This window comes from Balaenoptera ricei, chromosome 7, assembly GCF_028023285.1.
Source record: "Balaenoptera ricei isolate mBalRic1 chromosome 7, mBalRic1.hap2, whole genome shotgun sequence".
Classification (NCBI taxonomy): Eukaryota; Metazoa; Chordata; class Mammalia; order Artiodactyla; family Balaenopteridae; genus Balaenoptera; species Balaenoptera ricei.
Genome location: NC_082645.1, coordinates 76735468 through 76747791, shown reverse-complemented (window position 1 = coordinate 76747791; position 12324 = coordinate 76735468). Strand labels below are relative to the sequence as shown.

Here is a 12324-nt window from a genome sequence, read left to right as displayed (position 1 = left end):
TTAGTCCCGCCCTGCCAGGCGAACGTGGGATTGGCGCCGCCCTCAGCCAATGGCCTGGCAGCGCGTTCCGCCCTGAAAGCTTCCGCAAGCTGCGCCGCGCCGCGCCGCGTTGGGGCTGACCACTCGCGTTCCGCCTGAGGAGGCGCTGCCGTCGGCACTGCAGCCGCCGCGGAGCTGATACTGCTCCGAGCCAGCCGCCGGGAGTGGGGCGGCGGGTGAGTGGGCACGGACGGCCGCCGGGACTGTGCTGCTGCCCGTGCAGTGGGGAGCTGCTGGCGGGCCCGGGTCGGCTTGAGGGGAAAGAGTGGACTCCGGCTCCGTCTGCGGCGCCCTGTCAGGCCGTGCGGACCAAGTGGTCCCCAAGGCTTGCCCGCCAAATCCCCGTCGTCGCGTCCTGGCCCTGACGGGATGTGCAGCTCCGCGAAGAAAGGGGCGGGGCGGCGGGCGCTCTGGCGGTAGCAGCGGCGGCTTTTGCTGAGCTTCCACCAGCTGGGAGCTCCGGCCGCCGGGGAAGGATGCCGGTGACGGTAGCGGGGTGGGGGGAGGGGAGGGTCGCTGTGGGTCGCCCGGCACCGCGAGGGCAGAGCCGAGAGGCTCTTCGCTCTCTGAAGTCATTGTTTGCCAGCCCTGAAGTGGCGTGGCAGACTCCCTGGAAGGGTTTTCTGGCCTGGGGTAGAGTCAGTGTTTGCCTTCCAGCTCGGATGTAAATTTTAAGCCTACTTTCGAGCGTTTTTTTTTTTCTATCCTGTCGAAAATGGGAAAGGCATCTTGAGTGGAGGCACGTTCTAAGTATAACTTACAGCGTATAAAAAGAATGTAACATGCACGGTGGATGTTTGGATTGGAGGAACTTTTTACACATTTAAATTTGAGGCTTTTGCTTTGTTTGAGTGCAACCAACTTTCATCACCGTAAGCCTATAGATTTTTGGAGGGAGAAGGGCCATTGTACTCCGGAATACTTGTTGGACGGGGTTCGGAGAAATCCCTCTCTCAGTGCCAGCTCTGTAATAGAAAGGGTTTATATATTTTTAAATCAGAGCTGTTCCAAATATAATGTAGCTCTGCGCCCCCCACCCCCAATCTCAGAAAGAAAGGAAGAAAGAAGGGAGGGAGGGGAAGAAGGAAGGAAAGAATGAGAGAAAAACCAAAGTTTTAGGGCAGGTGACTAGAGTTAAAATACGCAGAAGACTCCTTGTTTAAACCTAATTGTATCACTAGGTTGAGAAACAAACCTTATCCCTTGACCATGTAAAATTTCCACTTCATTATGTTCCTCGCAGCTTCAGTCCTCATAAAGGAGTGATTTGAACTCTGACCACTCTTTATGGACACAACACGACATTAAATGTAAGAGTCCGGCTACTCAGAACAGACTGGTTAGGTCAGCTCTGCTTTTTTATATATTAGTTTATTCTGTTGGTAAATTTACCTCCTGAGTTTTCACTTTACACTCATAAGAAAATGTAGGTTTTCTCTTTCAGTTTGAGTTTTCCTGCCGATTACTTCATTTAGTAAAACCAACATGCTTGAAGACAAGCTTTAGGAAAGGCATTTTAACTGTTTATTTTTTCAACAAGAAGCATAAAAATAAGTCTTGCTTGTCTTACTGGGGAGTTAGATGTTAAGAATTATTTACTGCCCTCATCAGCATCTGCAAGTAGCATATTTTGGAGGGTCTGTTTGTTCTATTTCAGAATGATGAGGGAAAAAAATAATCCCAGTGACACTTACTTTGTCACGTCAGAATTAGGAGTACTTAGGTTTCCAGTTATATCAGTGTTGACTCATCCCATTGCTTTCCTACAGCGCAAACATGAATGTTGGAGTTGCCCACAGTGAGGTGAATCCAAATACCCGTGTAATGAACAGCCGGGGTATGTGGCTGACATATGCTTTGGGAGTTGGCTTGCTTCATATCGTTTTACTCAGTATTCCCTTCTTCAGTGTTCCTGTTGCTTGGACCTTAACAAATGTTATACATAATCTGGTAAGAATTTCACCTTCTACTGAACACTTAAGGCTTAATGGTTTTACAGAGTCTGGGCAAGTCAGGAATGGGAAGTTATTGTTTAATGGGTACTGTTTTGCAAGACGAAAAGAGTTGTGGGGATGGATGGTTGTGATGGTTGCCTAACATCGTGAATGCACCGAATACCATTGAACTGTACGCTTAAAAGTGGTTAAGGTGTCCATGTTATGTTATGTGTATTTAAACACAGTTTTTTAAAAAGCTTAAAGTTTTATGTTACAAAGAAGAAAAACACATGACTCAGTTTTTTTAAACAGATTGATTGAGATATAATATAAAATTCACCCATTTAAAGTGTACAGTTCAGTGATTTTTAGTATATATGACAATATTGAAGAATTCTTATCTGGAATAAGATTATATTTTTCCTATCACTTTATATTTAAACATTGGACCCTTTTTGTAAGTAAGACTTTTTTTCTCCTGTTGGTTTTATAAAATCTGAAAAAAAGTAGGGCATTTTAGCAAAAATTACAAGACGCTGTAATTCAGGCCACTATAATATATTGATTAACCAAAATGTATCAGAGGAAGTAATTATGTTTTTTGGTTAACTGGAGTCTAATGAACATCTTTGGTTTAAATCCTTTCTAAATTGTATATATATACTTTTCTATTTCAGTATAGAAATTTCGAGCTTAATCATATCTTATATGATTCAGAAACTTATGGTGCCTTAGCTTCTTCCTGTTGACTATTGCTCTTTTGTATTATATGATAGCTCTACAAAGTACCAGAGGTTAGATTGACTCTACTGACCATATTATGCAGCCCTGGAAATTGCCTGTTTAAAAACAAAACAAAACAAAACAAAACAAAACGTGATAGTGACTTTTCTTGTCTTTAACAGCCTATTAAAGTAGAATGAAAGGGGAGAAATCTGGTTAATTGAGACTTTTAATTGAATCCAGATTAACTATATATTTGTTTAAAGATCTACCCAAAATGAAGAGCTTAGAACTTTAAGACAGAAAAATGTAGGAGAAATAGGTTTTTAAAAAATTGATATTATTTATATCTTCTGGAAAGCATTTGAAGTTGACTGGAGGACGACAAAGATGATGTGGTAGAGATCAGTGAATGTCCATTTAGTCCATTTTATGTGATAGACTTTGGAAGGAAGTGTTTAAAAACACTTTTTAAATAGTGACTTCTCTGAAATATTTGACAGTAATCATATCCCTTTTATTGGAATTCTTTTCCTTTGGCTTCCATGGGATTGCTTTTTCCTAGATATATTTCTGATCTTTCCTTTACTATTTTCTCTTGCACAGTCTTCTCTTTTCCTCTCTTAAATATTACTGTTCTCAAGGTTCTTTTCTTCATTTCTTCTTATGATATATATACTATCTAGGTTACTTCATCTATCTATATTTTCAGTACCTATTAAATGATGATGACCATATTAATATTGCCAGATCACCTTGCACCTTAAACCAAACAAGTATAAATGGAATTCATTCCTGATATATCCCTTACCACCCACCACAGTCTGTTCCTGGACTTTGTTCCTAATCTAATCTAAAGGCACCACTATCTGCCCAGTAAGCCAAGCCACATAGCTGAATGTCAGAGGTAAAGTGATTAATATAATGTATTATCCAAACTGAGACTGTTTTGAGAGTAAAAGAGAGCTCTAGTAATAACTACTCCAAGAGAGAAAGTGTAAATCAGGACCACCCATGGCAAACTAGTATATATAGTCACCCTAGACTTAGGGTAACTCTTTTTCCTTTATATTCCACATCCATTTAGTCAAAGCCTTGTCTATTCTACTGCTTTACTGTCTTCAACTTGATGCTTATGGGCATTGCTATAATTTCATGCCCTTTTTTCCCCTCAGGTAGATTACACCAATAGATCAAGTGGTCTCTTTGACACTTCTCTACTCTACTTTCCTTCATTCCAATTTGGCAGGGTGATATTTTTGAAATTCATGTTTGTTCAGGTCACACTCTTAAGTCCTTCAATGATTCCTTGTTACATTCATAGTAAAATGCCAAGTTCTTTGTGTGGCATACAAGACCAGTTGATAATAGTACAGAGGCAAGAAAGAGACCCAATCTTAACATCTCTCCAAACACAAGCTGTGCTCTACAGTAATGAAAATCATCTTCTCACACCTTTTTGCTTTGGCTTAGGCTCTTCTTCCACTATTTTAATACCTCTTCCTCCTTCTTACTCTGCCTGGCTAATTCCTGTTTCTCCAGGAAAACTACTCAAGTGTCACCTCTTCTAGGAAGCTACAAAAGTCCCATGCTGCATTCTTTTTTCATGTATTTATCATCCTTTTATAATTAGCAGTTTATCTTTTTTTTGTTTTTTAATTTCTTTATCTCTACAGACCTATTTAAATGTTTGCTGAATAAATTAGTCTGTTCTCACATAATTTTCCCTTCTTCAGTAGCACATGTATTAAATGTACTTTAGAAGTCATCTCCTCCCTTCATGTTTTCAGTTGGTTGACTGAGACTGAGGCACAGTATATGGCCATGGACAAAGGATAGGTAATGAGAACAAGTAGGGAAGCAAACTTCTGACTTCTTAGTCCTCCACACTAAAAACCTGACTAACCAACCATAGATGTGGCAGTTACATGATGCCAAATGTAAATTTCTTTTGAAGTTAGCCTACATTAAACCAGTTAAAAATGTGAACTACATACTGCATGCTTTTAAACATGGGAAAATAGTCCAAATATGGGAAAAAAGAAAAAACATGGTCTCTGTCTTTCTGAAACATATAGTAGAAACCTACAGCAATTGTTTTTACTCAGTGCTACAGTTCACTCTTAGAAGTTTTAATACTTCACAAAATAAATTCTGTTATCCTAGCTTTTAAAATGAAAGAGAATTCTCTTCATTTTGAGTCAGTAAATATTTGTTAAGGGCTAACCATGAGCTATATACTTTTTTCCCTAATTCTTTTAATGTGGGTATAAATCATCCATCACTAAAATTTTATAGAAAAACTATTAAAAATAAAAATAATGGAGTAGAAGATAAATGGTTAGATAAGATTTTATTCTTACTCATTAAAAAGAACACATAAAATAAACTATTTGAATATTATATTCTGAACACCGGTGAGTGTGTGTGGTTTGAAGTAAATAATTAGAGGACTGTTCTTCTTTCTCTTTGATAATTCTAACACATGTGTGGTCTAGAGTAGAGATTCTTAACTTTTTTGGGTCACATTCTCCTGAGAATTTGAAATCATACAATTTCTGTTTCATAGTCTCTTTTAAAACCCATGTGAAAATGGTTTCTTGTGCTTACAGAATAAACATACCTTGGCTTAATGTCATCTTGGCTTAATATCTAATACTCGCTTTGTATGAGCCCTTGTTCCTGAGGTAGTCAGGCTAATGGGAAAACAACCATTATGTAAACAACTTCAATATGTTGTGCTATAGTAAAAGTATTTTCAATAAAATTCTATATATGTACATAGGCAAGAGGTTAATTATTGCTAATGAGAAGGGCTTCACTAAGGAGTTATCATTTGAGCTGAACCTTCAAGACTGAGGTAGGTGACAAGGAACCATTAGCCTCAGCAACAAGGAACCTTTCCCTCCTCTGCATTTCCTGAGTACTTTGATTGTACCTTTGATAGTAATTTCTGCCCTACATTATAGTTGTTTATGCATATCTTTTTTTTTTTCCTTACCATCTCTTGGAAGATTGAACTTTTTCAAGGCATTGGACATGTCCTGTTCAATTTCATATATGCATATAGGTCCTGTGTCCTGTACATATTAGCCACTTATTAAATGTTTGTAGAGTTATATCCAGTTGAACATGAATCTATTCCTCTGTTGCTTAAGTGTTACTGTAGGTAAACAACTTTTAAATTGCCTAATGGAATAACTAGGAAGCAGATAGACTAAGCTTTGAAAAGAAGGGCTCTCTTAACCTAGTAGAATAATGTAAAATTTCAAATCACTAATATTTCTATTTTTTCCATATATTTATTAAAAGTTGAAGTAAAAAAAATGACATCACATCATGACTTTAGTAAGTAAAGCTGTTTCATGACCATATATAGGCTTTATTCTGTTACCAGTGCCTCAGACAGTGATCCTGCAATGAAGCATTAACTATCAATCTAAATGGGCATCTCAAGTAAACCACATCTAGTATACATTAGTTTTTTTTCGTAATTAACCACAAAATTAGATGCTTAAACATATCACTGGACAGAATGGCTTTTAGTAAAGTTTTTTACTTTGATTTTTAAAAACTAACTTCAAAAGACACTACTGAGGTACAGTGGTGATTTTAAAAGTAAATTGTGTTGAACATTATACCTGCTACATCAAACCATCTTTGTTGCTTTGGAAAAGAACTATTGAGACAAAGACAGTCCTAATATTAAATATTTTCAAAACAATTTTCCCCGATACAGAGATTTTGTTTATTATTATTTTCCAACTTGTATGTTTTTATCATTTTATAAGTATCATCAGATTTACTAATATGACACTCTAAACTTTCCTACACATTGGAGAAAAGGTAATTCTATCTCCAAACAGGAAATGTGTTAGAAAATCTAAATGTAGTGATGCAAAGCTACCCTGATGGTACTTTTTGCTTATTTTCAATTTAATAGGAGATGAAAACAGGTTACTTTTGGTTGACTTAGAGTGGTTTTCAGCAAATAATATTTGCATATGAGCCCCTGGAAGTTTTGTTTTACTCTGAAGAAACTGGCCACAGTCTTTCACAATATGAAATCTTAAAACTTGAGCTGTCAAGTTAATCACGCTCTCTGTCACAGTCTGCAACTGTCTTAATGCTAACTGGCAAATACTAATTTTGTATTTGATATTGATTATATACCCCCTTGCTTGTTTTCCAGGGGATGTATGTATTTTTGCATGCAGTAAAAGGAACACCATTTGAAACTCCTGACCAGGGTAAAGCGAGGCTCCTAACTCATTGGGAACAACTGGACTATGGAGTACAGTTTACATCTTCACGGAAGTTTTTCACAATTTCTCCAATAATTCTGTAAGTGGTGGAAATTTTCAGGTATGAGGAGGATTGGATGAGAGGAAGCTATCCTTTTATTAAATTAAATTTGAAATAGAAACAATATTTTGTTGAAAACCTATATCAGTAAATTGCTACTTCATAGAGAGTATAAAATACAGGCAAAATTTTTAACAAGCTGGTAACCATTCATCGTTTTCACTTCAGTCAAATGTATATGGAGACAACCTTACATGTTTATCAGTATGACAAGACATTCTAGAATACAAGTCAAATATATTCTAGTTCATGTCTTTAAGCTGCTTGCAAGAATACTAAACACATAGTCTTGTTCTGTATTCTACTATCAGATTAATCTCCCTAAACAAGGATTTGGATGATTTCAGATGAATTTCATTGACCACCTGCCACATTTAGATGTTCAAACTCCTTGGGAGAGACAGTATGGTTTAGAGAAAAGAGAGGTTAGGCTTTCATTGTAGGACAGACCTGGGTTGAATCCTGTACCTATCACTCAGCCTGCTTGGTTTGCTCATAAATAAAATTCCAGCCAATGGTACCTAACTCAATCTGATGCTGTAAGAAATAAATGAGATAATATCTATCTGTAAAGTATCTAACCTTATATCTGGTATGTAATTTCCTCCTATTACCTGATATTCAGGGTCCTCCACAAAATCGTTCCTACCTCGTTTTTCCTTTATGTGACTATTTTACCCTCACCCAGCTCCCACCTGGTCACACTATTCTAAGCAGCATTTCTTAAATACTTCATGTATAGTCCTATTTCTATGCCTTTGTTCAAGTCATTTCTCCCACCTGAAATGCCTTCTCCTTTCTTAATTTATCTGTCTTATTTTTCTTTCAAGATTTAAATTGTGACCTTACCAGTGAGGTCTTTTCCTTAGCAACCAGCCTTCAGTAATACTCTGCTTTGAAATCCATAGTAGTTGTTATATATCCCTTATTTATTGCCACTTTGTATTATTTCTCTATTATTATGTTTATTTCTGCAAAGAATTTATAAGTACATAGATTGCTTTGAATTCCACACTCAGTTGCTTTCATATAATGGATGTTTCACATATATCCTAATCAAACACTCTATACCACAAAGGAGATATATATATATCTCTCTCTATATATATAGATATAGATATAGATTTATATATCCATTATAGAATCAGTGCAGTGTGCAGCAGCTGGAAAGACTTCTTGGAGGCATTAGAATTCCTTAAACTAGGACTTAGGGTAGGTTTTAGACAGGTGTTTAAGTTAGGGAAGACATTTTCAAATGAAGAGAATAATCATAAAGTGGTAGATTTCTTTTTCCTTATATTTATAGCACTTGAGAGGAAATTTTTTAAGTTTTTAATTGTTTTAGTCCCACATAAAATTCATGTCAAAAGAAAAATTATTTGTATGGCCTAACAGAGTTTAATGCAATAACAAGAATAATGGTTACGCAAACAGCCCTAAATTTGTATTTTAGCTCTACTACTCTCTAGCTATGTGACTTTTGGCCATATTCTTGAAAGTCTCAGTTTCCTCATCTATAAAATGTTGAGGATTGCATTATAATACAGTTAACCCTTGAACAGTGTGGGGGTTATAGGCACCCGCGCTTTGTGCAGTTAAGAATCCAAGTATAACTTACATAGTCAGCCTTCTGTATCCCCATTTCCACATCCTCGGATTCAACTAACTGCGGATCGTGTAGTAACTGTGGATCATGTAGTACTGTGGTATTTACTATTGAAAAATATCCATCTGTAAGTGGACCTGTGCAGTTCAAACCCTCATTGTTCAAGGGTCAACTGCACATGTAAAAAGCCTGACATATGCTGAATTTTCAATAGGAGCTATCACAAAAGAAGTCAACTAAGATGTACCTGTGTACAACACCCATATTTCTTGAAGTGTACTTTTGACCAACAGGTGTGATTTTAAATATTCTGTGATTAAATTCCTTATATAACTGAAGAAACAGCATTAATTAAAGCCATCTGTGTAGCATTGATATTTTTCAGAATGCATTTACATTTTCTTATTTGATCATTTGTCAGGTAGGTAGGATGAGTAATATTATCCCAGATTTTTAGATAAAGAAACAGATTCAAATGCATCATCTTCATCCAGATCTTGTAGCTAGTTGGAATCAAGAGCCCAGGTTAAACCCTAAACTTCCAGCTTCTAATACAGGTCTCTTTCTAGTATACCCTTTGGCAGATAAATGCTACCACACTGATTCCTACCTGGTTTTTGCATCCCCTTGGAGGGTTGTGTAGGTTTTTGTAAGAGTCAAGTAATTTTCATATGATCCACACACACAATCAGTTTTTATTAAAAGACATAAAGGAGACATATGCTATGAGGAGGAGAAGCCATTCCAAGAAGATTTATTATTTCTAACATATCAGATTACAGATTAAACCTGTAATGATGATGGGAAATTAAATGAGCTTACTGAATGTAAATGGTATCCTATTCTGTTCAGTTAAGGAAGTATGAAAATAGTCTTCAAGTATATGAAAGCAGGAAGACAGGATTTAAAGTAAAGATTGAGGAATATGGTTTATTCTCAAGAATGAATTTTCTGACTATAGTTTGTGAAATAGGTGGAAGAGTATAGAATTTCTCAATTTAGATGGTTCTGAAAATAATGTGTACAGCTCTCTGTGATGTTTTTAGTTGTACTTGGAAAATAGCTGTTCTTTTCTAACCATATTACACAAGATATTTATCACTCCTTTAGAGGAAACACTATTAAAATACTTTTCTGTGTACTCTAAAAGTACTAATTAGACAAACACCCTTGTGCATACTAACTTCTTAGTTATCATCAAGTAAGGTATGATGTTTTAGGATACTCTTTTAGTGGCCTCATGATGTGTCTTCATTTTGATGTACCCTTGGGTCAAACTAGGCATTCTGACTCGATGATTTATGGTCTTAAAGGTGGCTTAGGCTTCTTAAAACAAATTCTCGGATATTGGATGTCTTTGAATATATATGTACGTATGTTCGGTTATAGCAAAACAGCTGGAATTTTACAGTAGTGTCTCTCAAGTTTCCAGTTATACTGGTTATATACCTGTTCAACTTCAGTATGGAAATGAGAACATCAAAAGGGCAATCAAGTATTAGTTTTCTTTCAAAGATGCTAAACTCTACTAATGCACTAACACCCATTTTTCACAACTTTACAGCAGTAGTTTTTAACCTTTTGGTGGGTCACAAAACCGTTTCAGAATATGATGGATGCTTTGAATCTGGACTTTCTCTTCAGATATATACACATAGATAAAAAACTACACCTGAAGTTTCAGGAAGCACATGAACCCTAGTTTGAAAGCCTTCTGCTTTAAAGACAGTAGTAACTGTCTTGCATTAAATACATTTAACACGATTGCAGAAAAGCAAAATGCGCATATACGCCTCCATTAAACAAATGTTTAAATCCCAAATAAAATTAATTTAGGCCCCAAACTAAAACATTTGCTCTTGTTTTAGTGCTCAAAAAAATGGTTCTGCTTTTAGGTATTTATGTTTCAGTGGCCTTTTTTCTACCTTTAAATATTTAAAAAATTCTAATTTCACTTTTATATGTTATATATATATTCTTAACTTTTATTTCTACAGATATTTTCTGGCAAGTTTCTATACGAAGTATGATCCAACTCACTTCATCTTAAACACAGCTTCTCTCCTGAGTGTGCTAATTCCCAAAATGCCACAGCTACATGGTGTTCGGATCTTTGGAATTAATAAGTATTGAAATGTGTTTTGAAACAACAAAAATTTTTACAGCTACTGAGTTTTCTGTAAGGAAGGAATGGTTACTAAACTGCACTGTTTCTGTGATAATGTGAAATGAGAGGTAGCTACATTGGAGAGCCAATTGCTGGTTCTTCATATGCTGTTTTGAAGTGCAGATTCTTACGAGAAGATGCCTTTGTTTAATGCATCTGGTATCCTTCTGAAGAGAGGCTTTAGAGGCAGGCTGGGCAGGCCCAGCTTATACGTTAAATGGCTATAAAGTAAGGGTGTAGTAGATAAATCCAAGGAAATAAGAGATTTATAAGAAACTAAGTCCAGCTTAGCTTATAAGGAATGGGCATTATGTTAGGAGAAGAAAATGTTTAATCATTCAGTCATAGTCAGTTTAAGCAGAGTTACATGAAAACCAGAATCATTTCTTTACAAGTTTATTACAGATTGTTTTTATTACCATGCATATTCCTCTTGTGTTACATAAGAGGATATATGTCCTCTTGTTTTATACAGACCAATTCCTACCTTATGAATGTACTTTGTTGGTTTTGCAGGCTCAACATTGTGTTGATAGATGAGTTCATTTTTACATTAAGTTACTGAGTTCATGAAGGTCCACCTTCATGACTGATTGATAATAGAAGATAGTTAGGCACCTTAGAAGCAGCCTCTGAGTCGGCCTTCTAATTTTGGAACAAAGTGGGTTTTGCTGCCTTTCCAAATATAAGGCTGCTAAACCAATTAAGAAAATAATTTATTTCTCATAATTAAAGTATATGGTAACTTAAAGGTCTGCTTATTTGGTTGAGCAATCTAATTGTTGAAGTCTGCCATTCTTTAGCGACGGAAATTTAAAATGGACAACTACATAGCCAACATGTGATCTGGCAGAAACTGCTTCTTTAGCAATACTATCAGAGTAAATAATGGAGTCTTTTTTTTAGCAGGTCTGCAGTAAAAGATATCATCTTTTCTTAGTCCTCCTGCTCTGAATCTCCATACTTTGCCCATTAATATTTTGCCTGTCAATACATGAGTCTTAGTATAGATAACTCAGAATGGTAACTATTTCCAAAGCAGCAACCATATTGAATCCTTGTGACTTAAGAGAAGCTTTCTATAGTTGCTGATATTAATTGCAAGAAATAACTATATTCTAGTTTGAGAAGTAAACATTTCAAGAAAAGTTCTGATATGTGACGAAACTGAAAAACCTAGTAACATTTGTAAGCAAAATTGAGTGAAAAGAATTATACCAACTTAAAAATCAATTTGTTTCAAACTGACTTTTGGGGGTAATGATCATTGTTTTGTATTTCAAAAGTATTGAATTTAGAAATCAGTTGTATGATAATGCCTTTGTATGTTTGTCTTTTCTCATGTATTTTTAAATAACCAGTAATCTATACTTTAATAAATTTTTCTTTGGTGTAAGGTTATTGCAAAAGCTTTCCAAAGTCAGTCATCGAGTTACACTTAAATTTTTCAAGTTTTTTTTAAAGCAACTGAATTTGTAAAATTAAGG

At 36.0% G+C, this 12324-nt stretch overlaps 1 protein-coding gene across 3 annotated transcripts; it reads left to right on the top strand.

Moving 5' to 3' along the window:
* Positions 1 to 80: 80 nt before the first annotated feature.
* On the top strand, positions 81 to 12097 carry ORMDL1 (ORMDL sphingolipid biosynthesis regulator 1). 3 transcript variants are annotated; one of them, XM_059928327.1, is made up of 5 exons: positions 81 to 215; positions 1283 to 1349; positions 1809 to 1989; positions 6892 to 7043; positions 10668 to 12097. In XM_059928327.1, exons 3-5 carry the CDS (start codon positions 1816 to 1818, stop codon positions 10801 to 10803), a joined length of 462 nt encoding a protein of 153 aa, XP_059784310.1. In that variant the 5' UTR covers positions 81 to 215; positions 1283 to 1349; positions 1809 to 1815; the 3' UTR covers positions 10804 to 12097. The 3 variants fall into 3 exon arrangements, with proteins under 3 accessions (XP_059784310.1, XP_059784309.1, XP_059784311.1); XM_059928326.1 differs by lacking the exon at positions 1283 to 1349; XM_059928328.1 differs by lacking the exon at positions 1283 to 1349 and having other exon boundaries at positions 6892 to 7064; positions 10668 to 10749.
* Positions 12098 to 12324: the final 227 nt, after the last annotated feature.

What these genes read in the sequence shown, in the direction of transcription:
- ORMDL1 (XM_059928326.1), top strand. Translation starts at nt 1,816, where the DNA reads ATGAATGTTGGAGTTGCCCACAGTGAGGTGAATCCAAATACCCGTGTA. An exon ending in CAAATGTTATACATAATCTG is followed by an intron (nt 1,990 to 6,891) that starts GTAAGAATTTCA and finishes CTTGTTTTCCAG; the next exon opens with GGGATGTATGTATTTTTGCA. An exon ending in ACAATTTCTCCAATAATTCT is followed by an intron (nt 7,044 to 10,667) that starts GTAAGTGGTGGA and finishes TTATTTCTACAG; the next exon opens with ATATTTTCTGGCAAGTTTCT.